Source organism: Dermacentor albipictus, chromosome 6, assembly GCF_038994185.2.
Source record: "Dermacentor albipictus isolate Rhodes 1998 colony chromosome 6, USDA_Dalb.pri_finalv2, whole genome shotgun sequence".
Taxonomy (NCBI): domain Eukaryota; kingdom Metazoa; phylum Arthropoda; class Arachnida; order Ixodida; family Ixodidae; genus Dermacentor; species Dermacentor albipictus.
The window spans coordinates 62,223,538-62,248,562 of NC_091826.1; the positions used below are offsets into that span (position 1 = coordinate 62,223,538).

Genomic DNA, 25,025 nt, shown 5'->3' on the forward strand with positions numbered 1-25,025 from the left:
AAAAAAAAAGTTGTGGATTAAAGTAGTAACAATGCCACGATAAAAACACCCGCAAGAAACAGCTTTCCGATAGCAAATGAAAAGCGAGGGCGCAGTCCGTTGTGGAGCGAAGCGTCTCTCGTAAGGCAAGACGAATTGGTCGGGCGCGGAGTGCGGCTAAGGAGGGAGGAGTTCTTTTCTGGGGGGGGGGGGGGGGGGTGAACTGGGGAGAGGCATGCGTCATATATATTTGAAGTTTCGAGGTGCTACACTTCGCTGCGGGGGGGGGGGGGGGGAGGGGGGGCGCTTCTATATTTTTTCCCACGGTCTCGCAGTTTGCCCGACGGAGCTAGCTGGGGAACACGTGTGACCGACACAAAAATGTTGGCGGTGGAGGAATGCGGTGACCCCCTCCGTTTCTCCCAACCGCTGTTACGCGACCCGTCTTTCGCGCTCTCTTTTTTTTTTCTTTTTCAACTTGTTTTATTCGTTCTCAGCGACTTTCTTTAGCGGCGCTTTTCCTTTCTTCGTCAATGCAGGGAACACACGCACAGCCATCGTCGTTCGCGCAGTTCCCCATTACAGCCGGTCAGAAATAATTACGTTCCACTTACATCAACCTTGATTCGCGGACCATTCCTTCCTTCTTTCTCTGGCTCGGCCATAGAGTGGCTCGGCCGCCGCTTGTGGCTCGTCTCGTCTCGGCTCATTTGCCGGGCCACGAGACGATGCCGCGTTTGCGTCGTTCGTTATGCCGAAACAATTACGTCGCCGTCGAATGGGAAGACTCGCCTCCGGAACACGCATCCACTCGCACTAGGAATGCGCACGAGCTCGATCGAGCGTCCCGGACCCCCGGTGTTTGTCTTTAGTAGTTGGGACGTGTTGACCCAAGCCCCGTCGCCTCACTCGATGCAGAGACACGTTTAATGGCACGAGACGAATGGGGTTTCGGACTGGAAAGACAAGACTCGCATGATTTACGAGGTCCTAATCGAACGGCGAAATCGGGCAGCGTTTGTCTGCAAGTTGTGCAAGACTGATCGATGGGGAGGAACTGCCGACTTTCATCAGTGTACGCTTCCATCGTTACCGTACTTTTTGTTTGCAGAGCAGTCTGCCGGCAGAAAAGAGGCCAGTGTGGAGATTGGGATTATGTGTCGTGCATTCTCTTGTGTATGTGTCGGTGAGCGTTACGACGGACGCGATTTTCATTTCACGCCCCTCGGGTTAGCGATCTCGCGATCGACGTCCTTGCCGTCGAACCGCGAAATACTCGAGCTCAGTACAACGCGCGCGCTTGTTCTTAACGCACTCGCAACTGTTGCCGGAAATGCCCGACCGCGTCGCATGAAGCGCTATTGGTTATCCGTTTATGTAAGTGCTTGAAAACCACGTGTCTTGCTGTTGCGCCAAATATAAATTGCTCGCCACTGGCGCGGGACTCGAATACTCCTGCTAGGACGCTTTTTTTTCTTTAGTTCTTTTGCTCAAGGCTTACAAAATTTAATTTCACCAACTTATAGGAAGTCGCCAGGCGCCTTTACAGTCTGACGTCTGTCTCTTGAATGTTCTCTAGGCTGCCTCCAATGTAGAGAAATTGCGGCTTGAGCTTATAAAATATTGGAACTATAGATTTTAGACTTTAAACTGTTGGTGGATATTTAGTTCATGTATAAGAAATAGAGAATATACCGTGCGTGTGTAAAAGAAAGAATGCCTGTGGCGCAGTTGTACCAGAAGGGTGAGTATAATTAACGCAGTCAAATGGCAATCTATACTGTGTCTAGACACATACTACACGCTGCTGGAATGCGTCTAATAAAGGGTCACACAAAAAGGCACATTTAACACCAAAGCGCTTCACTTGAAGGTGCGTTTTCCCGATGGTTCCTGAACACATGTCAGAATATGCGAGGTCGCACAGTAAAAGAGGAAAAAATAAAGTAAGCAAGGAGTGACGAATCGCTATAATCGGCATGCTTCTCTCCAAACCTCCGGGCTTCATGTGATCCGTGTAATCGGGGGAGAAAAAAATGATCGTCATCAGCTCTGCTGCATTAAGCTCGCGCTCCGTCTCTAACGCACTGCGGTTCTCTTAATTGATCGCCCCTCATCGTGATAACGAACTCTCCCGCAGCAGCCTTCCGTAATTAGCGCACGGCCCCTATAATAAAGCGACGGGCTCAAGGGCTGGCTTCTCAACTTCGCTACGCTGCCTTCTTATATAGGAGCCCATCCGAAAACAAACAAAAACAAAACAAAATTCCGCCTGCCGCGCTTAATTTCGTTACGCCGCCGCTTTTACTGCTTGCGAGCGCGATAAGAAGAAAGCTGGCGTCTTCGGTGGCTGCATGGGAGGCGAGCACAACACGCGATGGTAGCGCCACGTAGCGGCGTATCTACGGGCGTGAAGAAAATCGAGCGCGCGCGCGCGCGCGTTAGTGTGTGCATTGCGATTGGGCTGCACGTCGAGGTGATGCACGCCCGGTGGTTCGAAGTTCATTAAGGCCGGCATTAATCAGCAAACTTGAATGGAGGGACGTCACACCGCGGTCGGCGGAGGCGTTGCGAATGGCCCGTGACCGAGACTAAAGTGCGGTTGGTAGCTGCAGTGCGTTGCATATGCACGAAGGTTCGTGTTGAGCTGTTCAGCGTAAAACCGCGGAGCGTCTTTCTTTCTTTCTTTTACTTTTTTTTTGCGCGTCTTGTCGTTGTGGCCGCCTTCGCGGAGATGGACGATGTTGACATGGATTTGAAGGAAGTGCCACTTCTCCACGTGGAGTTCTCCACTGCGGTTCGGGGGCAGTGACCGTTAGCGGAGCGTTTACCTGCGTTCAAGCGTCTCTGGTCTCGCGTTCTATACTTGGCGACGGCCGCGCTTGGCAGGAATTTTAATGATTTTAGAGGCGCCCCTGTGCTACCATTCCTGTGCTCCTTGATGGATTGCTCTGGTTATCGGAATTATGCCTAAGTTCTATATAGCGACCCCCCTCATTACGAAGGCAGCATGTAAGGTCTCTGCAAGTGGCATTTTAAACACACGTGTTGCTTGAATTATGCCTGCGAGCAAAGAGGGCCATTATGTATGTGTGTGTGTGTGTGTGTGTGTGTGTGTGTGTGTGTGTATGTATGTATGTATGTATGTATGTATGTATGTATGTATGTATGTATGTGCAATGCACTTGGGTACTTCAGAAGTTTAGCCAGCTAACTCGTAACTAAGGTGTACAGGCTATCGTTCTCGCATAGCCCATCGTTCTCGGCATGTGTTCATTTCGCTCTCTAGAAACGACAGATTTGTCTCAACGAAAGCCTGGTTGTCTCTTGGTATTGACTCGGACCTTTATTTTCACTCCTATTTTGGCATTGGGTGCCAAAATAGGAATGAAAAAAAAATGAATAAAATGAATGGCATTGGGCGCTTGGAAACCTTCGACTATCCTGTCGGGGACGTCGTTACCACGCCCTGTAGGCTGAAAAATGCTACAGACGCGAGTATATATTTTCACACCGGTTGAGAGAGCTGCTCGGTTAAGTTTACCCTGGCGAACTTCGCGCGCATGCATGATGGATATCGCCGAATCCCCTTTGCCGCAGAGAGACGTTCCTTTTTTCTGTCTGTTTTTAACTGTTCCATTTTCCAAAACTCGTTATCGGCACTTAGTTACGTCCTAATCTAACTCCCGGAGGGAAGTTAATGGCCCCGCTGTGCGCTTGGTTCGCTCGACTCTCCGCATATACGGGGGAGGGTGTGAGACACAGCCGTACACTTCAAAGGCCAATCTCTCCTCGCTTGGGCTCATGTGTAGGCGAGCTACACAAGTGGGCGTTTCTTCATTCCTCGGGGGGAAAAAAGTAAAGGAGGAGAGAGAGAGAAAGAGACCCGTCTCCACGCTTCTCAAGGCAAGAAGACGCCCGTGGCTTGCGGTGGCTCGTTGCTCGATCGGGTCAGCCGTAAATTGCTTGGGACGCGCGTCCGCGCCGGACTGCGAACGCGGCAACGCGCCTTTTCGCTGTAATCGATTTCGCTCACTCGACGGTTCGCTATACACGTTCACTCTGCTTCTCTTTTGTCTTTCCGGCCGTTTTTCTTTATTTCAGTGTTTGTCTGAGAAGAATGTATAGGATATCTGTCTCTGTTTGTTTGTTTGTTTGATTCCTGCTGCTACCATCCCGAGTTCATGTTTCGCATTCTCGGCTGGGCGGTGCCAGCCGTTATTGTTAAACAAGCTGGAAAGCGCGCGAGAGCAGACTCCCGTGGCGTGAAACGCGTCCAGTTTCTCCGAGGAAAGGACGTAGGGCCGTCACCGCGTCCGTGCGAGTAAACCCTACAAAAATTAAATAAAAAGGAAACGAAACAATAAAAAAAGCGAGTTTGCCAAAGAAGAAGCGTGTGGGCGTGGTGCGGAGACCGACGGTCACAGTTCAAGGTGTTCGACAAAGGTGCTACCAGGTGGCACCCCTCCCAAACTTACGTTGTCGGAAAAGCGGAGTGAGGCAACTCGGGTCTTGCACGTTTCTCGGTATCGCTGAATGCCGCTAACGATTCTTCGAAAATGTGTGACTTAACGCTGGATATCTATCTATCTATCTATCTATCTATCTATCTATCTATCTATCTATCTATCTATCTATCTATCTATCTATCTATCTATCTATCTATCTATCTATCTATCTATCTATCTATCTATCTATCTATCTATTCAGGCGTCAAAGTGAGAAAATTGATCGTGTTGTCTTGCTAGCCACGTATGCTAACATAGGCATTCTTCGTACGTCTTCGTACACGGACCGGGGACTCCGCGCTAAAGCCAGTTTTGATCTCCGCTCATGAAAGTAACTTGAAGTTGAGCACTGCAGTTCCAACTTGGCACTACGAACTTCCACTACACTCGTCAATCTTAGTTTGCGCTTCTGATTTACGAACAAATCAATTTTTCTTTTTCGGCGAGTCTGTACTCCGTGTACCTTTGCTCACGGCAAAGTACACACTTTTGCTTAGTAAGCTTTTGTGCACATCTCCGTTCAACGCTTAGTCGGCGTCATTTGTGTAAGCGTTCCGCAAGTGATTTGCAAGTTATGCTAACGTGCAGGTCGAAGATTGCGCAAGTGCCACTGGCATTCGGTTCTCTCTCTCTCTTATGGGCGCGTAAGTGTTACGTACTTTTACTGCAACCATTCTGAACAGAACTTGCGCATAACGGGCACCCAAGGTTATAAAAAATGGACAAAGGAAAACTAGGACTAGTAGATGCTACTTGACGTGTCGATACAAGAGGGACGACAGAGACATTTCGCCGTCCCGTAAGGTACATATAGCGCTGTCCCCCCCCCCCACCCCCCCCACCCCACCCCTTCCCCCCTCTGTAATAGCGAGCCAACAAGCCCGATCCTTGCACGTGAGAGGGCGCGTGGCGTACGCGTCACTCTAGAGAACACCCATTTTCGCCGAAAGTCCTTAAGCGCCTACACGCACACGTACTACACACACATGCACAAACATGCGCAAGCCCCACGCTAGTAGGAACGCGCGAAATCTCGGCAATAACAGGCACCGGGGTCATCCCGCTGCGCTGTCACCCGAGGCCGGTATACCCTGTTTCATTACACGAGAATTACGAGCTTCGCCTTCGTCTCCGTATCGCACAGCTCGCCCAGGTAACGCATGAGGCGATGCGATGGCGCAAGACTGATCTACACGCACGTACATTTTTTCCCTAATGGATTATAGGAACCGTCTGATCGGGCGAGAGGAGACGGCGCAGAAGACAAAACCATCCAAGTAACCAAGTAAAAACGCAATATCTCGAAACGAGACCCTCACAGCTCTACCTGCAGTGTGTATGGGAGTATTACCTATCCTGCTATAGCGACGAGATACAGCCGTCTTTCCTTTCCTCTTCCGTGCTGTGAGCGCCACTGCCGGCACCTTCGCACTCGGCGACCGCGTGTCGGCGCGGCGGTCGCATTCCCGACCGCGACTCCATGTATACGTTTTCGCAGAAGGCAGGCCGCGCCCAAGACGGGTGCGTTCGGTCGCGCGGTGGCTCCAATTTGTCATGGGTCAGTAATCTCTTTTCGGTGCCGACTTCTGCTTCGTCTTCTGGCTCTTGAGACTCTCTGCCTCGTTTCTTTTTTTTTTTCTCCTTCGCCGTTAGCTTCCCAGAAGTCCCCTCTGCGCGCCGCCACCTCGTTATCGCCGCACTCTCTGCCCCTCGCTAGAGCGCTGCTGAGCCCCCCCCCCCCCCCCCTCCTTCAGCCCGAAACCGTTGTGCGAGTCGTTTCATGAGATTAGCGTTTTTAACTAATGGTGCGCGTATACGGATGGGTCGTTGTGGAGCACGTCTGGCGCCTTACTATTCAAAGGTGCCGCGAGACGGCAACTGATCGTTGGTTTACTGCGAACGTAAGCGAGCTCCAACGACGATGATGAAGCTGCGGGTAATCGCTACTAGACTCGCTTTATTCCCCTCGATACGGCTTCCGAAAGCTGGTCGTTGCTACTTTTTTTTTATAACCCTGCCAGAGCTCTCCAAGACGACCAACCGAATACAGTCGATCGCCTCTGCAACGAACGTCGTCTCTACAACGAAATGACCTCTATAACGAAGGAATAATTATGTCCCCGTTCTATTGAGAACTGAGCGGTACGTGACCTTGACAATGAAGTGACCAATATAGCGAATGATTTCGGAGGCCCCAAGCACTCCGTTATAAAGTCGTTCGACCGTGCGCTGTTAATTTATTTCGTAATGTATTTTTTTTTGGGGGGGGGGGAACTCTAGAAGCACAAACGTTTCCACATTCAGCACTAAACCGGAACATGCTGCGCTGTCGGACTACTACACGCTCAAGTATGATGCTTCAAACGACTCCCTTAGAACAACTCAAACGCCATTTTCGCCCGTCCATGTTGTGATCGAAGGCGCTACACTTCGTGGCTCGTCGTGTCAGTGACCGCCCCTGAGCGTTGGGCTCTCCGAGCTCGACGCGGTGCTTTGCAGAAAAGCCACAGTTCCTGCTGACGGTGGAACGCTATGGAAGACGAGAACGAACACAGTGAAGGAGGCCAGCAACAACGAGTGTAACAAAACCGTAGTTAGTTTCGGGGCAGCGCTTTCAGTGGGGCCACCGCTATAGAAGCCGATCACGCGGTCTCGTGACTAGCCCCGGCTATCGGGGCCACGCGAGAAGAACGCCGAGGGACGCTCATAAGTTGTCTTTCAGTGTGTGCTAGATCTTTACTCTCTTTTCTTTATTGTTTTGAAAACGTTGTTCCATCTTTTTTTACGCGAATTCTCATCTCGTACTCTTATTAAGACATTGATCGGGTTCGTCCACGCATTATGAGCGGCCGCAGTGGACACGATGCAGATCGGACACGCTTCTCTCTCTCTCTCTCTCTCTCGTTTGCTTTTCCTTACTCTTCGACACGACATCATTAGGGCCGCGCTCTCTTTCCTTTATTGTTTTGAAAATGTTGGACCATCTCTTTTACGCGAATTCTCATCTCGTACTCTTACTAAGACATTGATCGGGTTCATCCACGCATTATGAGCGGCCGCAGTGGACACGATGCAGATAGAACACGCTCCTTCTTCTTCTTCCCCCCCCCCCCTCTCTCTCTCGTTTTCTTCTCCTTACTCTTCCACGCGACATCATTAGGGACGCGCACGAATTAAACTTCGAAGCGAACGTGAACTCGCGTCGCGTTGAGAACCGATTCGCCGCGCAGCGCGCTCTCGTGCGGCGAGAAAAGACTCCCGGTCGTCTCGAGCCGATAAATTACGACCGGTGCTCGGTGAACCCGCACGGCGGCGGGACCAGACAGCTTAACGGAGCTAATCGAACGTGCGCACATCGATGCGCGTGCGTCTGGTACCGTACGTATATATATGTATATATATACACGGAAGGAGTCTCGGACAGGAGGGGGGGGAGGGGGGCATCACTAACTGGTTGGCTTCTGGTTTGCTTCGCGCCCCGCAGGCTCACTTTCTGCCTGCCCTCCCTACCTCTTTATCTCTCTAGCAGCGTCGTATATATTTATATATATATATATAGGACTGGGCAAGCTTTGTGCGGAGCCGCCAGGTTAGGCATCTGCAATACGCTGTGTCGAGACGGGTTGGGAGTACCACGTGTGTTGGGTAAATAATAAAGAAAAGAAAGTAAGATTGCACGATGAGGTGTGCAAAAGGCGTGCAGGAATGAAGTGAAACGGGCCCTCTAGAAGCTGCCTAGCAAAACGAACTGTGAGGCGTAGCTTACACCCAATGGCTCGACGCTTTCTCGTGGTTTTGCGAGCTCTTTCTTTCTTTCTTTCTATTCAAACGTAGGCAGCATCGTTACCGTATAGGCGACACGCCGCGTCTAGCGAGCACGCTCATTTACTTTTTCTTTCTTTCTTTTTTTTTTTTGACACTAGCAGCGTCATGAGCCGATAATGTATGCCGAGGGAAGCGTGGCCTCGGGCCAACCAATCGAGCGCATCTCTCTTTGGATGGTCTTGGCTTTGAATTGGCTTTAAACTAGCTTTCGTTCTTTTCCTTTTTTTTTCCTGCGCCGCCTTCTACTCTCTTCGGCGTCGGTGCTAAATATGGAAGCACGAATCGAAAGACACCGGTCTGCGCTCCTGCTGTCACTCCGGGCCCTGCTGATTTATCATCTCTTGTTTGGGTGAAGCCTACAGTGCTGCTCCATATATGCCCTGACGCGGCCTACAAACGGGTCGCGCAAATTCGTTTTTTTTTTCTCTCGATTTTTTTTTAAGGCACATACCGCGGCGCGGCTGTTGTGTGGCTATGGCGCTGTGCGACTGAAAGGCCGCAGGTTCGAGTCCCGACCGCCGCGGCCACATTTCGATGGCTGCGACATGTATAAACGCTCTTACTCCGAGATTTCGCTACCCGTTAAAGAACCTCAGGGGGGGGGGGGGGGAGGTCAAAATTAATCGGGTGGTGCTCTATTGCATGCGGCGTCCTTAACTCATAGTGCAGCTTCGGAACGTTAAAGCCGGCAATTTAATTTTAATATTAAGATAAGCTGGATTGAAAAATGTGATTTTTACTACGCCGGAAAACTTGATGAGTTATAAAAGACACAAAAACGTAAAAGAAAGAAAGAAAAAAAGAAGGGAGGGGGGGGGGGGGGTAGACGGGCTGAATAGGTCGTACGACGACGCCTTCGAGTTTTCTACTGTCTCCCCGTCATGTCGTGAATTTCGATGGGATGTACTCGGAACCAGACGACTGTTTCTTGGTAAACTGTTTTGGTGAATTACGAGAAAGGAATAGAATCGGGAGGGGAAAAAAAATTATCACACAACACCGGCCGATGTGTTTTTTCTTCAACGCTCCCGCCCCATTGAGGGTTAGGTTACGTGTACGGTTAGGTTACGTGTACATACTTCTCAGGAAGCGGGGAAAGTTCGGGCGCTCAACATTCGACGCGCCGCAGTTTCCCGGTGTCCGATCTCTCCGCTACGACACACTGCGCACGGGTGCAGCTGCGTGACTCACTTAACCGCACGTGTGTTTGCGCTGCGAAGCGTGCGCAGCCGCCAGCGTCTCTCACAGTCGCTGCAGGCGCCATTACACATAGGTGGGCACTGCGCGCAAGTGCGGGAGACAGACGCAAGCACCGCCACAAACACGCGTAGTGCAGCAGTCGCACGCGCACAGCAGAGCCAAGAGACGGGACGCAAACGCGTGGCCAGCCGGCACTGCTGTCGGGGGACACACAGTGTCTGTCGGTGCTCGGCGTCAATGACCCCGGCGCGAATTACGCGCACAATGGCGGCGCGTCGCAGGAAAGCCCACCCTCGCGGCGGGGGGAGTGAGAGCTGGCAGTGTAGCCGAGTTGCCGTAAGTGACCGCGTATAACGTGCGAACTCGGAACGGAAGAGCGGAGTTTTTTGGAAATAACGGACCCGTAGGGTCAACCTGCGATATTGGTCGTGTGCAAGGATGTACTGGCCAGCAGAGTTCGGGATCTGCGCATGCGCTGTGACATGAGGGATCAACGTTGGGCTAGTTGGAGTGTTGCGTATTTTTGGACGGCGTAAACAGCTCGTTAGACGAGGACAAGTGAAGGAACGACAACGCAGGTTGTTAGTCGGCGCCTGTGTTGTCGCTGTTTCACGTGTCCTCGTCTAACGCGCTGTTTACCCCGTCCAAATACGCTATGACGTCGTTGCGCAGTTTTTCTTTCTACGGTACTCTGCCTAGGCGGCTATTTCGAAAACTTGTCACGAAATGGAATGGCAGGGTCGCAAAAAGGACGTGGAATGGGAAGCAACTTATCTGCGTATAATATGAAAAAGGAAAAACGAAATAAATAACTCGGGAATGTGCCTAAATCATCAGCGCTCGAATACATGAGAGGCAAACTCCATAAGCCAGAACTTAAAAGAAAGCTATAGCCTATCTGATATTTTTGCGGCTTACGGTTGCTGCGACCACTCATTTTACGTTCAAGTGAAAGTCACAATAAAAAGCCTCTTCCTTGTAGAATAGCATGTAGGCGAATACTTCTACGTCTGCCTGATTTTAAGTTCTCTCTCTCTCTCACACACACACAACGAAAACGCATACCGCGCACATGTGAACGTGTCATACGGAGGATATTACGGTACAGCACTCAGCCGAGACCCGGAGCGTCCAGCCGTTTGTGGTCCGTCCGTCTGTCGGTCGCTCCGCTCTGCAGCGGGAGTGCGTGCGCAAGCGCATTCGCATCCAACGGAAGGGGGCGACTCGGACGCCACCGAAAGGGGGTGGGGGGAGTGGAGTACGCTGGCCGTCCCCTCCCACCGACGCCGAAGTGGAGGGTGCACGGGACGCAATTTAGAACCCGCGTGTGCGCAGGTGCAGGAAGGAAAAAAAAGGGGTCCATTAGTCGAGACGCCGCCCGCCAGGAGAGCAGGCCATGACTCGCGTCCTTTCTCCGGGCGCGGATCCTGATGCTGCAGGTGCGCCTCCTAGCGTGCGCGCGTGTGTGTGTGCGGGACAACGTCCAGTGGCGCCGCCATATAAGCTAATGTCCTGTGCGTACAAAACGACCACCGCGTGCCTCTCGCAGGCCGCTACCGTGCTGCGGTGTGTTTGTTGTGTGTACACTGACCCTGGCCGCGCAGGCGTCGAGCAGCGTTCTGTTTCTTTCGGGTGTTTTTCCGAGTGCGCGGACTCGTAGTGCACTAGAAATCGCTTTATGGCGCGTAGCTGGGAGCGATTCGTATCGGTTTCGGGAATTCGACAGAATTCGTGCGCTCCATTGCAACGCGAAAGAAAGAAAGAAAGAAAGAAAGAAAGAAAGAAAGAAAGAAAGAAAGAAAGAAAGAAAGCCTCTTGACTGCTTTGCGAGGAATATGCCTCTTTCGTGACGTGTGGACCAGCACATCCGTGCAGCTATAGATCTTCCCCAGCCTCAGAGGAACAAAAGCCGAAGGGCTCCTCCACTTTTCCTGTTTCATCTGTTTAATTAACTGCGCGCTGATAATCTACCCGTTATCCTTCCGTACAACTGGCGTCACCGCACGAAGGGATTGGCGTGCGGAAATAGCAACGAGTCCTTCTTCTGGTTTTCGTTCCCGGATTGGCTGAAGCGACCCGTACAGCTCTGCCGTCACTGCACGACATGGCGGGACGGAGCATTTAACGCCGTTGCAGTAGCTAAAGTTACGATCAGTGCCCACTTTGCAGGGTGTTTCGAACTACCCGGTTCGGAAACGTTGCTTCATTTGCGCACGAGCGCGCGTGCCAGAAATATTCAGCATATCTTCCCACTTTATTTGTCGATACCTTTACTGACAGAGCACCTAACAACTGCACGGCAGTAAGCGTGTATTAAATTTACCGATTTTATTGTCGAATGCGTCGCTGTGTGCTATTCTCGAGCTTCAAGCGGGAGGGAAAGTGGTCCCTTTCCGTGCTGCTTATCATTTGCCTGATTCGGCAGTGCGAACAGCTTTCACGCACTTCCAACAGGTGGCGACAGTGAAAAGGTTTCTAAACAACCAACGTCGCCCCACTTATATGCAGGAGGTCCGCGGGTCGAACCTTCGTTCTTTCTTTTTCCGTCCGGGTTTTTCACAGCGCTACAACTGGCTCGAAGACAAAAGGACAGGTGCCCTGAACCGCGTTTCCCTCCTCCGTGTTCGGTTTGATTGAATACCGAACGGTGGGAGAGATCCGGTACAAAAGGCATATGAATGCTAACGCCCCTCTTCGTGAGGAACAAAAAGAATAGAAGATGGGCGGAGAAAGAGGCGTATATCATAAGGACGGACACTTTCATTAGGTTGGCTCAGGTGGGTCTGTTGCGTCACTAGCTGGCGCTTCCACGTGGCTCTATTGACGGATCTAATGCCCACGGCCTGTGTATTTGTGTGCGTTTGTGTGATGACGCACGCCGTGCGTTAGTAATAATGAGCCGGTGCCCTTAGTAAGTGCGTCTTGACACCGATGTAGTCTCTTCTCGTAGCCATTAAGTAATGTCGAAAGTTTCGAGTCACGATTGGCGAAGTCTTTCCGCTGTCTGCCCAGTTGTTCGGAGCACAGCGTCGCTAGACCAGCGGTCACTGCGCGAGCCTCAGCCGAAGAAGTGGGGGATGACGATCGTCAACTGCTTCCGCTGCGGGTAGCGGACGCTTCGCCAAAAGAGAAATAAAGTAGAACAAAAAAGCAAACAAGAACAAAAGAATAACGAAAATATTTAAACGACGATGACGACATCCTCTCGTCCGGACTAGCGCACTAGAGCCCTTCCCTCCTCCATCCACTTTCAGCAGCTCAACAGCCTCTTTTTTCCCTTTCTCTCAAAGGGACGCGCAGTCGCCATGTTGTGTGACGGGGACGCAGTAGCGTCAGAGGAAAAGGGAGGGGGGCGAACCAGGGGGTGGTGGGGGGCGGTGTGTTAAGCCTGGCAGCGGTCATCGAACTTCGCGGTTCGCAGACCATCATCCTCACCCCCCCCCCCCCCCTCCTACCGCCCCCTGGACTCTCTGCCCTTCAACAACAATCTCCCCCTCCTCTTCTGGTTCGGTTCGCGTGACCACCGACTCGGACGCGCTCCTTCTTTTCGCATGCATCTGTTTGCTTGCTCGTTGTGTCAGGCTTTGTTGCCATTGCCTCTGGGAGACCAATCAACCCTCCGCTTTCCTCCTCTCCATTCTACGTCTCCCTCTCTGGCTTGTTTCTTGTTTTCTCATCCTACCTGCCCAATTTTCTCTCCATTTTCCTTTTGTTTTTTTGTTCGCGCGTAGCCGCAACTTTGTTTCCATGGGACCAAGTGAGGAGCATATATATACACACACAAACACGCAGAGACACAGAGCAGCGACGAAAAGCGGCACCGCTTCGCTCACTCGAAGCTCAGCGGAGGAAGAGAGGAGGCAGCAGTCAGCCATGCGTGCCCGGGCGAGCTGCCGATCCCCGACGCGAAAATGTCCATCCCTCGAAAGCGCCCCGGCCCCGCTCTGCTGTGCACCTCTCATTGCGTCTGTCTTTTGTTTCCTCAGGCCCGGGCCGCAGGCCCGACATTGGCTTCTTTTACGGCTTCTCAAGCCGCGCATAGACAGCCGGTCTTTTCCCTCTCTCCTCTCGTGTTGGCCCACCGATTCTCGGACTTCCCTTCCACCTCCCTCAATTTCGCATGCAGATGCACTGATGGCCCGTCGCGAGCACCCGCTATGAAGAAGAAGGAGAAAATGTCTGGACGCAACGAGTTGTCCGAAGTAGAGAGAGAAAGAGGGGGTGGGGAAGGGAGATGGGGCTCACGGTCGCTGCCGCGCTGAATTATAGGCACGCACGCACGCCGGGATTGGTAGCAGTAGCGAGCGCTGGTCGCTTCTATTTCTCGTGATCGGCTTCGTCTCGGCTTGTGGCTACGAAGCAGGAGAAGTCAAAAGACGGAACGGTCTCTGTGCGAGGCGACGTCACGGGGGGTGCAAGGGCGGCAGGTCGTCGCGTGCGCGCTTTTGCGTCGAGAAAGAAAAAAGACCCCGACGCCACGCTTCTTCCGGTTTGTCTGCCTACTTCTTCTTCTGGGCCAAACGTGAAGACGTAAAACAGGCAAAGTGGAACGAGGAAGGGCAGGACCGGAAGGGTGGGTCGGGTCGTCGCGTCTGGACCGCGCCGTGTGTCCTCCCCCCCACCCCTTCCAGCCCCCCCGCCGCTTGCACGAGGGGGCGCTCAGTGTCGCAGACGTTGCAGCGCGAGCATCTATTACGCGTTTATGCAAAAATGCGTCGACGCTCGTGACCGTGGACGGAATGCGAAAAAGAAGCGGTGTTATAAACAGATTACGTAGACTCGGCGGGACGAAAATGAATGGCCTCTGTTCCTTCTGCTTTACGCAATTCAGCGAGAAGTGCTAGATTTATTTAGAGAGTTTGTGACTAACTTGCGAGTGAAGTTCCGTTACGGAGTTGGTAACGAAGTTATGAAGTTATTTCGCCTCCCCCCCCCCCCGCCATCACCTCCCCCCGCCTTCTTCTTCTTTTTTTTCTTTTTTTTTGCCTTTGATCTCCCTGAGCAATATAGCAGATGTCGCCCTAACGTGCTACGCACAACAGAAGGAGACTGGCTTCGCGAAAAGGTGTCCTAACTTGGCAAGTTCTGTGTTGTACAACCCATGCTGATAATCGATCCGGCATCGTCAACCATATACAACATCATTCATATCTACGAGGCGATAGGCGTTGCCGTGAAACGTGAAGCGCTATCCATATATCCACGTCGCGGTTGTCGCAAAAGTCTTTCATTTGTGCGAGAAGAATTTTACTCACCCGTGGCCGAATCAGAAAAAAGGTTTCCGTTGAGAAAGAGATAACAAAAAGAGCTTCTTTTTTTAAAATTTTGCAAGGTCGCCGAGCCTACGTGCCGGCTATAGACACCGGGAAAAACGTCTACAGACCTTCGACAGTCCGCGTATTGATGCAGAGAGCGTGAGAGAGAGAGAGAATCTTGCTATTAAGTCCTTCGTTATTTCGTTTTTACTTTTCGGCGTTGTTTGTTGCGGTGCAGTTCAGTTCCGACGGCCCACGCTGTAAGACTATAGGCACGATGCCTCAATTTGGCGACGGAAGCGTTTCCTCATTCGTACGCTTGACGTATACGCAGGCCAGCTCCTACGCGAGTATAAGCAACCGGTCGTTGCTCATCGCGAGGCCGGGGCCCTCGTGAGAGCGTTTTCAACCACTGTGTTTTCACGCGGTGACGCATGTATCCGGGGTTTGGGTCTTAGGGCGTTATATAGTCCGAAGCCCTCTAGAACAGGCACGAAGGAGCCGCCACCGCATCGGCGTCCGTCTAATAAGGGTAATCAGTCACGATTACGAAACTATACGTTCGGCGGCCATTAACATACGTGCGCATGGGTTGCGGGGCGCGCTCGGGTAATCCTGTCCTCTTTCGTCTGCACACAAATGAGATAAGGCACGGAGAAAAGAACGCCGAGCACGTATAGCGAAGCATATAAACAGCTCCAGAACTGCGCTTAGGTGGCGCCCAACTCGGGCAAACTTCAGCAGCCACACATACGCTCCGCGTGAGCTGGTGAACATAAGTCGTGGAGTATACGCGGAAAGAAATAAATACAAAGTAACTCTTTTTTTTTCTGTAGCCATCGGTGAAGAGTTTGTATATTACCTTGATTAGTACTGTTTGGTAACTTCATTTTGGATTGCACTACCCCAGTGGAAAAGTTCCGTATGCGGTCGGGTAACCGAGTAATTGCGTATCTCTTCCGTGTTGGTCTTGTGGAAATCACGTGTAATTCAAACAAAGTTCATGTCAATTGCTGAAAAACTGATATTGCTAACGATAGGAAAACACGTTGAAACTGCCCCGCACAAAGAAAGAAAGAAAGAAAGAAAGAAAGAAAGAAAGAAAGAAAGAAAGAAAGAAAGAAAGAAAGAAAGCGTGTACTGTGAACATAACTCTTACAAAGAGCTATCATGGAAATATTGTATCTCTGCTGATTTTTTCTTGTATTCAGTGACTTTTCGTTGAGTTGAAATTGATTATCATTGGTCAGTTCTCTTTCAAATGAATCTTCCTAACTGTGTGTGCTTCGCTGAACGTCACGACCAATTTGCAAACAACCAAATAACCATGCAGGCCACTAGCATAGCCAAGCAACTCTGGAGTGTTGGATAAGTGGGGGGGTTGGGGGGGGGGATAGGGGGGGTGATACTCTGGGGTACCATAGAGTTACTGTATATGTGGTAGCATATACAGTAACTCTAGGGTGCCACTGCTTACGCCTCTGATGCAGTCCAAACCCGTTTCGAATATGGTATATCACGTGACGTCCGCGCAGTTGGCGTGAGCTCCTACACGGAACAATTGCATTCTTCTCGGTCGTCCTCTTTATGCATTGCGGAGTCGTACACACCACGTGGTTGAACGCGCGAGCATTAACTACACGCTGAGAGCTACAACCAGAGCAGCTTCCGGTGGAGCCAAGGTCGAGGGTTCGGCTGCCAACAATAGGTGACCGCGTCGCGGCAGGGACAAAAGCGGGTTCGAGTAACGCGATTGTCTGCCGAACCGGCGGTGCAACCTTACCTAACACGCACGTGACCACGTGACCGCTGCGGGAAAACGCGTCTCGTGACGACGCTAGCCAGACGCGAGGTCATGCGACACGCATGTGACTAAAAGAAAGACCTGTGCCACGTTTGGCTTATAGGTGTTCCGAGGCCTCCGTGATCCATGGCGTCCGATATCGGTCGGTGCGCGCGCACTTTGCCTCCGACTACATCTCGGAGGTGATGTATGGTTTGTAGCGTATTTCTTTTCACCCTACGGTTAGCGTAAGGTTCCTTCTAACGTTATCACGCATACCAGCAGTTCATTTCCGATAAATACTTCTGCGAATTCGCTAAGGGATCTCGTAGAAAAGAGGGGAAAGGCTCCGCCGAAACAAAGATCGAATACAGTAAGTGGAACATTCCCGTATTTCCAAGTATCAGTTGTATGACTGTGACGTCGCATATTGGAGAGACGCATCTGGAGCTTGCGTAGTTAAATATGGGCTGGAATTTGCCTATGTTGACGGTTAAAAGCTTATTGACCACACATTTCTAAAAAAAAAGAAAGTGCTTCGCCTTTTACGAAATACATTACGCTTCCAGAGTTGAGAAATTTTATCGGTAATGTCTACATAGCTAGCGCTCTCTAAGACGCTCACGAAGAAGCGCCGATGGTCAAAATTAACCTGGAGTCTCTCCAACAACCTCATCTCATAATCAGTCGTGGTTTTGGCACGTGACAACCCAGAATTTGATTTTTTTAGCATTTGACCACATTTATATACACTGTGGAGAAAATAGCTAAACAAATGTATGCCAGCGCCGTTGCAGAAAGTATGATGCGTTTGTACTGCGTGCTTTCGCGAAAAACTTGCTGCGTCATGGCGTTTATTTTTTCGCTCGAGTGAATCCCGCGTTGAAAACCCACTCAGTGGCTTCTGGGTGTTGTTCCCCTACATCGTTCGTCTTACACGCCAGGACCCTCGCTGGACCAGGCGGACGGGGTGTGTTTGCCTTTGCGAGTCACCCTTGCCGCGGTAAAAAAAAGATATTTTTAAATCCGCCCGTCCTTCATTCGTTCTTCTTTCTTTTCTAAACGCCCTCGCAAAGGTCTACGCAGTTTTCGGCGTGGGCCCGCGTGTGCATTTGTTTACGCCAGCCGCCACCGCCCCGCTGGCGAGCCAAAATTTAAGAGCTTACCCCAACCCGCGGGAGCACCAACCGACCACGTATAAACATGCACTCTCTTTTACGATATTTTATTTATTGTACTTTAAAGGTGCGAGCCACGCATTCTGAGGCTCGCACTGTGTTCGCTCCATATTCTGCGGTCGCCTGCTTTTTCTTTTTTCTTTTTTTCTCAGGCGTAGACGTATCAGTTTTCAGTATAGGGGCCGCACGAACGTGCTGCCTGTATTTTACTCGATGGTTATACGACGTTGTTCGCTATCGGGAAATGTGTAACATGGGGTTAAAAAAAGAACGCTTGCATTAACGTGTACGTTAAAGAGCCCGACGTTGTCAAAATTACCACTGACCCCCTCCCTCACTCCCTCCGAACATCCCATCGGCGTAGCTACCGTCTTATCGGTGGACACATCGATAATAAAGACTTGGACTCGTCTACGAGACAGAACACGCGAGAGACACGTGTGGAGCGTTCTGGCTTTCTTTTTTCTCACTGCGTTCAGATTAATTGATTAGTTTCCCCGTATAGGTTCGATGCAGCTGCAAACGCCTCGAGTCGGTCTGCTAGGCATATCGGTGTGAGCAATTCTACGTCAAGCTGTTTCTGGAACGGGCCGACGCCTGGTATGTGCGACTCGTATACAAGGGGGGACGGCAGACCGAGCTCCGCGCTCACTGTACCACGTTCCGATTTTTTTTACGACTTCCTTCCACCGCCAAAGTGTACATGACCCAAGTGATACGCGGAGTGAGATGCTCGAACGCGCTAGTGAAACAGTTCTCAGCCGAAGAGAGAGTCGAGCCTGCTTCTTATAGTTGGATGCACCAGCTAGCTACGGCCGCTGCAACATGACTATATATGTTGTATAGGAGGAATAGACAGAGTAAAATGCCACTGTGAACTGTTATAGGATAGAAATTGTGGGGCTCGTCACCCATACATGCTAAATAAAACGGTCCCTCGTATACACCGAAGCCACGACAAGATGAGAAGATGGCAGATGCCCCCCCAGAGCACTCTTGTTTTTCATAGTCTGAGCCTGGCGTATTGCCTCCCGAGAGCGCTCTGTTCGCGATCCACCATAGCCTGGCATGTTTACACGATTGCCTTCCAGCGTGCTCGGCCGGAAACGCCCAATCCTGGCAGTTATCACGCTTTTGCAGAGAGCAGACCAGTCGCCGACGGTGCTATACACGCCCGCAACGCGCCGTACACAAACGGACAAGGTCGCTCCGCCGCAGGGTCGCTAAGAAGGACTCCGTCGTGGGTCGCGCACAATCTCCCGCAAGCGCGCGGTGCCAGAAAGGACAATGGCACGTAAAGATAACATATATGCGCTCGGGGAGCCCACGGAGAGTGCAAGGCCCCGTGTATTTACTTACTCGGGGCCCTTGGACCCCCGTGTGTGTATGTGTACGCCTGACGGCGGGCGCTGACGTGAGCCCGGTGCCGATGCATGGTGTCTGGCATTCGTTCGCGGCCAAGGTCTGTCTGCGCGCCTCCGCGGGCCGCGGCCTGCTGACTTCTCGGCGGTATACTGACCGCGCCGAATCGTGCTCCTGCGCTGTTTCCCGTCACCGAAGCATTCCCGATCGGTTTCTCTCCCTTCCTTCCTTCCTTTAGCTGTCTGCAGGAGCCGGGGAGCATGAACCGCGGAATGCTTTTCGAGCACGCCGAAAGTGTGCTCGATCTGCGTTCCAACACGAACGGTTGTCCCTATCGAGCTGAAGACTACACAGGAAGCGATTCGCAGTTAAAGACAAATGTTCACGCGTCACGGATGACGTGTCGTCCTTCTCACAACTTCTGTACGGTGCTGCTGGAGGAGGGTTGGACACCACCAGATCGAGACAAAGCATCGTTTTTTTTAAACGACGGGCCATCTCGTGCGACATTAAGGAGTTTGCGCGCCCAGAGTTTAGGGACGCGAACAGCCGGGTTTACGAAGGGTTGCAAAAAGGGGTACATGTCTTGGGTGCGCAAAATCTGTAAACCTCCCTGTCATGGCGGTCAATGTGACTCAGTACACACACCATGTGAAGAGCTATGCAGACCGGCAACGTACCAACGTGGACGGGTTACGTGACAGCGGAAGACGCAATGGTCGCGTACGGCTGCACTGAAGAGCTGTCGTGGCAGTTATTGTAGACTGGATTGCATTTAGCTGGTGGCGAAATAGTCGGCAGTCGCGTAATTGACCACGGCTTAATTTCTGTATTACATTTTATTTTCTCAAGGAAAGGAGTCGTGAAAAGCGAGAATGCTTCTGTTGCCGCTATGGTTGTTGACCGCTCCATAAAACTTCGCCGGCAGAGCTGCCGTTCTCGAATCCACTTTCACTACTCCAGTGTTTGACGTGCAGCATACATTGGATGGACGTTAAAGAACCACGGGCGGTCAAAATTATCCCGAAGCCCCCTACTACGACGCGCCTCATATTCAGATCACAGTTCTGACACGCAAAATGCTTGAATCACTTTTTTTTTTTACTTCGCGAAATCTGTGACATCGCGAATGACTTCGCCCTGCCATCTGCTAGCCGCCTGGTTAGCTCAGATGGTAGAGCGGCTGCCCCGGAAAGGCGGTGGTCCCGGGTTCGAGTCCCGGACCAGGACGAATTTTTCTTCAACTGCGAGGCTTTTCTTTCGAGGAACCCGTATGGGTTTCCTTTGTAGCAATTGCTACGAACGGGTGGATGTCTGATTTTTCCTTTATTCATTATTTCTCTCCACCTTGCGGGTTTCCGCAGAACTACTACGACATCGTCATCGCCGCTTTCTTGCTGCGACAAGAGTGGAAACTGTAAGGAAATGGAGTTTGACGTTACGTTTGGCGGTTTTATAATTCTGTAATTTGTCATGCTCGTCTGTTCGTGTTTGTTCTCCCTTCGACGGCTTACGCGCATCTCTACACGGAGGCACCGCTGGAGTCCTCGCGAAACCTTCCGGATGTGGACTCGTGGCGGTATACCGTCCCGGCAAAGCGGTGAAAGCATCCTCGCGATCGTTTCCAGCATCGAGCTCTCTCGACGCGATCTTTCCGTGCCAAACGGAGAAGAAAATGCGGCGCGTAGCCACGGGTACGCACGCGCGCAAGTTCCGCGCAGGGGGCCAAGCACCAAACAACGCCGGCCACTACGCCCCTCACGTGGGCCGGAGGGCCTCCCCGTCACGCGCATGCCTGACTCTCTTCTCTCCCGTCATCGTCGTCTTCGTCACTTGACGTTCAGCAGACACCGTCCTCTCTCCCCCTTCCTTCCACAACCACGCGGGGTCGCCCAAAAGGGGGGGGTGGGGAGCAGTGACGGCGTATACGGACGGCCACGGCGGAAGGAGACGACGCGTAGCGCGCTACGGCGGCGACGCCGCTGCTGTGTGGGCCGCGTTGAGAGAGAAGCCCTCGGCTATGAGCTTCCGGCCGCGAGTTTTTTAGGGGCCCGACGCCGCATTCCCCGAGGGCCTCCGCCTCTTCCTTCGACCCCAAACTCGGCTGGCCGCCGCATCTCTCGCTGCCACAGCGCGCGGCGGGTGCCTTTGAGCGTGCTTGTGGTGATGGTGGGGGTGGTGGGGGTTTGAAGCTCGAGAGAAGTAAGCAGGGGGGGGCGGGGAGGAGAGGAGGGGGGAGCCCTGGATTCCGTTCGTTCTTGTTAAGCGATACACGAGAGTCGTGCAAGAAAAGGCTCGCCTTTGTCCGCGCTCTTCAAACCTCCTTCTGCGCGACCGTATGGCCCATCACTTGTGACGCTCGCGTGCGAAGAAAAGGCCCGCCGCCTCCCACTGCTCGGGCTGAATTCGAGCGAGCCGCTGACGGCGCGCAAAGGAGCGTGTCTATCCGCTTTATTTGGGATCGCTCGCGCCGACGCTGCAGCTTATACGGCGGTCGGTCGGGTGGCTGGGTCTAGTTGGTCGGGCCCTTTTCTGTTCGGAAGGGGGGGGGGGATCGTTTCCGCGTCGTCGTCGTAGTCCGCCACCGCCTTTCGACGCCTTCCCGAGAGAGAGAGAGAGAGAGAGAGAGAGAGGCGGTCTTCGCGCTGCGGGGCTATATAATTCTCTGGAGAACTCGCCCGAGGGTGTCATGACGTGCCCCCAGTGCGACCGAGATGATTGTACGGGACGGGGTGGGGGGATCTCTCTTTTGCCGCGTTTTAAACCGAGGAAGGCTGATGACCGGGCCCACGCGGTTACGCCAATGTAAGGCATACATTCTGCCCGGTGCGTACGCCGTCGCAATCTTTCGAAAAGTGTTACATCCGAGACGCGCGCGATGTGATGGGGGCAACGCCGGGCACCCGTGTCGGTGTGACGAGCGCTTCACTCGTCGGAGAGAGAGAGAGAGAGAGAGAGAGAGAGAGAGAGTGCGTTCGTCATCTTGCTCGGTGTCTCTCGTAGAGATAGCTGTCCCTTTCACTGTGCTACGATGAAGAACCTTATTGCACCGTGCGATAAGTCTCCGATCAAAGTACCTGGCGGCCTCTTGGACAAAGAAAAAAACAAAAACAATTCAGCCGTCGCACAGTCACACTGGCGTAGCGATATAACTCCACTGGCTCCCTCTGTGCGGCGTCGGTGGCCTTCGTCGGTCGTCCTTTCCACGCTATCAGTTGATATCGCGTGGGGGTCTTCTGGCTCTGTAGCGCGATTGTGCCTTCGGCAACTGATTGCTATAGGCAAAAGTTCCTGAGAAACTGAAGCGCACCAAGACGTCTTGCGGACAGATGCGGCGACAAGCGTTCAATCTGCCTATAGTGTCTCTCGGGCGAGCATTTATTGTGTCCACCGTACCTTACGACGCCGCTTGTTTCGGTTCTCGGTTCTAGCATGGCTCGGTTTCCCGTCCACTTCGCGCAGAAATAAATGAACATAAATTGAAGGCAGTGACCGGGGAGATCGCGGTTGAGTATGCCCCCCAAACGTTCATAAAGCGCATGGTTCCCTCCATTATGCAATGTCTTGTATAAGGCGTGACACGTCTAAATGTTTCAAACGGTAATGATTCGGAGGGTACCGTCAATGTGTTCCCTATTCAACCACGCTTCATCGCACCTGGCTGTTATAGTACAGCCATCCCGCTACATCTCCTTATCGACTGAAATTACGCGCGTCGTTGTTAGCTGGGCGTGCTCTCCATACGCAGAAGCATTGAGCAAACGTTTCACGGATGTGTAGAAAGATCGACATTTGGGCGAGTTGGTTACTGTTTGAACATCTTGAAGGGGCAGCGCAGAATGACGAAGACAGAAGGCAGGGACACACAGGACAGCGCAGGACACACAGGACAGCGTTTGTTCCTGCCTTCTGTCTTCGTCATTTTGCGCTGTGCCCCTTCAAGATGTTCACGGATGTAACGCTGGTCTCTTATTCACAATTTCCGCTCGTGGCGTACGATGCTCTGAAATTACCGCTCTTTTGTTCGTATTTTGTTTAAACGGATTAAAATAAATGCATACATATGTCGATTGATAATTTCGCTCGAAGCTACCACCAAATGGGCACTTGCCCTGCCCGTGCTTTCATGTTTTTCGGTCACCGTGGCTTGTCCTTCCATAACGTTCGAAGGCGATGCATTTAGACTCCCAATTAAAGTCTAAACGTTCTGATCGCTAATATCCTTTAATTTTATGCACAGTCTGCCCGACGTTAAGTGTCGTCTGACGAGTGTTTGCTACATCTTTTGTTTTTGTGTTGCTTTCGAGTATGTGAATTTACCCATTGACTACTTCTTTGTTTATGCCCAACATTTTTCTTTAATTCTCTCTCTTCTTCACTCATATTACTCCCTTCCCTCCTTATTTCCCTGTCGTTCTCCAGTCACTATCTTTTCTTTCTCTACTTCTAGAAGAGTTATAGGCTTGGGCTTGTTGGTAATACATAGTTACACTAGAAGCATAGCGCGGGAAGGACGATCGACGAAAACTAGACGGGACAAGCGCCAATTGCGCTTGTCCTGTCTAGTCTTTGTCGATTGTCTTTCCTGCGCTATGCTTCTAGTGTAACAACTTCTAGAGCCAGCAGTCGTTGTGCCCCCCTCCCTATTGGCATTTGCCGGCTAGCTCTGTCTCCTCTCTGCACTGCTGTCGTTTCTCTGTGCACCAACACAAATATCTTAATTCGTCCACGCAGTGTACATTAAAAAAAAAAAAATGTGCACTGGTCTGTATACCGACCCCCCCGTAGCGCCTAACCCGAGCCCTTTCTGTTTCGCGCGTGCCCCGCAGCTGGTGTTCGAGGACGTGCTGGCCGAGCCCGACGCCAGCCACGGCTTCGACGGCGCCTGGAAGCTCACCTACCTGGTGTTCTCCAGCACGCGCCTGTGGTGCTACCGGCTGCTGGCCGCCCTGCTGGCGCTGCCCTGCGGCCTCACCTGGGGCCTGCTCTTCTCGCTGCTGTCGCTGCTGCAAGTGTGGCTGGTGTCGCCCTCGCTGCGCGTGTTCGACGTGCTGCTGCACATCGTGCACAGGGTACGCGCTCTATCTCCTCCTCGCGCGTTTCTTTTTAGTGCACGCGCGACGTACAACTCCTGCGGTTGCTTAGGAAACAGTTGAACACCTGCTGTGCAGCTGTCCTCGGTATACGACCTCCCGTAGCGCCTCTCCCTCTCCAGACAATCTGAAACCGCGGCTATTATAAGTTCTAAGGGTAAACGGCAGTTTTAGAGTTTATGAACCTCACGACGCTCGGTCCCTGAGTGTGTTGTGTGTGGACGTGACGCGTCAGAAGCGTGCTTCTGCAAGTCCGTCTTGTCGGAGATGACTCAGGTGCATTGGTTGGGACCATATGGTTTTCCGCCGGGAAGCTTGACGTCGTCGCTGAGAGATATGGAATAGACGGGGAGAAGGTTTAAAGGTCGTGACGGATTGGCTACCAGTCACTTAGGGAAAGGGAAACGAAACATAGTAGTCAATAGAGAGAGAATCCATGTCCATGCCCGCAGAGCAATGCTCACTCTTAAGTAGTAACAGATGGTCGCGCCGTCCAGTCATGTTCAAGAACCGCAACAGCGCATTATTGGCCTTGTGCATGCATACAAGAGCAATACTTCGGCCAACGTGCCATTATATTTTCTTCCGACAAAGATCCGTCGTCGTAATCAGCTGAGGCCTAGTACCGCAGAGGATCTCGTTGACCGTCGAAGGAATGGCAGGAGAGCACCGGCACGTGTTCCTTTATAACCTCATGACCTCGGTTTGAGGAGGGAATATAACCGATGGTCATGAAGGGTTACGGACTGGATACCAAGGGAAGGGAAGCGTAGCAGGGGGCGGAAGAAAGTTAGGTGGGCGGATGAGATTAAGAAGTTCGCACGGACAACACGGCCACAATT

General features: G+C 52.0%; 1 protein-coding gene and 1 non-coding gene across 2 annotated transcripts in view; both read left to right on the forward strand.

Annotated features, from left to right (window-relative positions):
• Positions 1-25,025, forward strand: part of LOC135896590 (caveolin-1-like) — a 95,449-nt gene that overhangs the window by 68,062 nt on the left and 2,362 nt on the right. Inside the window, exon 3 of the mRNA XM_065425052.2 lies at positions 23,920-24,162. Within this exon, the coding sequence (XP_065281124.1) occupies positions 23,920-24,162 (243 nt within the window). The remainder of the gene's footprint in view (positions 1-23,919; positions 24,163-25,025) is intronic.
• On the forward strand, positions 20,247-20,321 carry TRNAS-GGA (transfer RNA serine (anticodon GGA)). The gene has a single exon. It is a non-coding gene; the product is annotated as a tRNA-Ser (tRNA).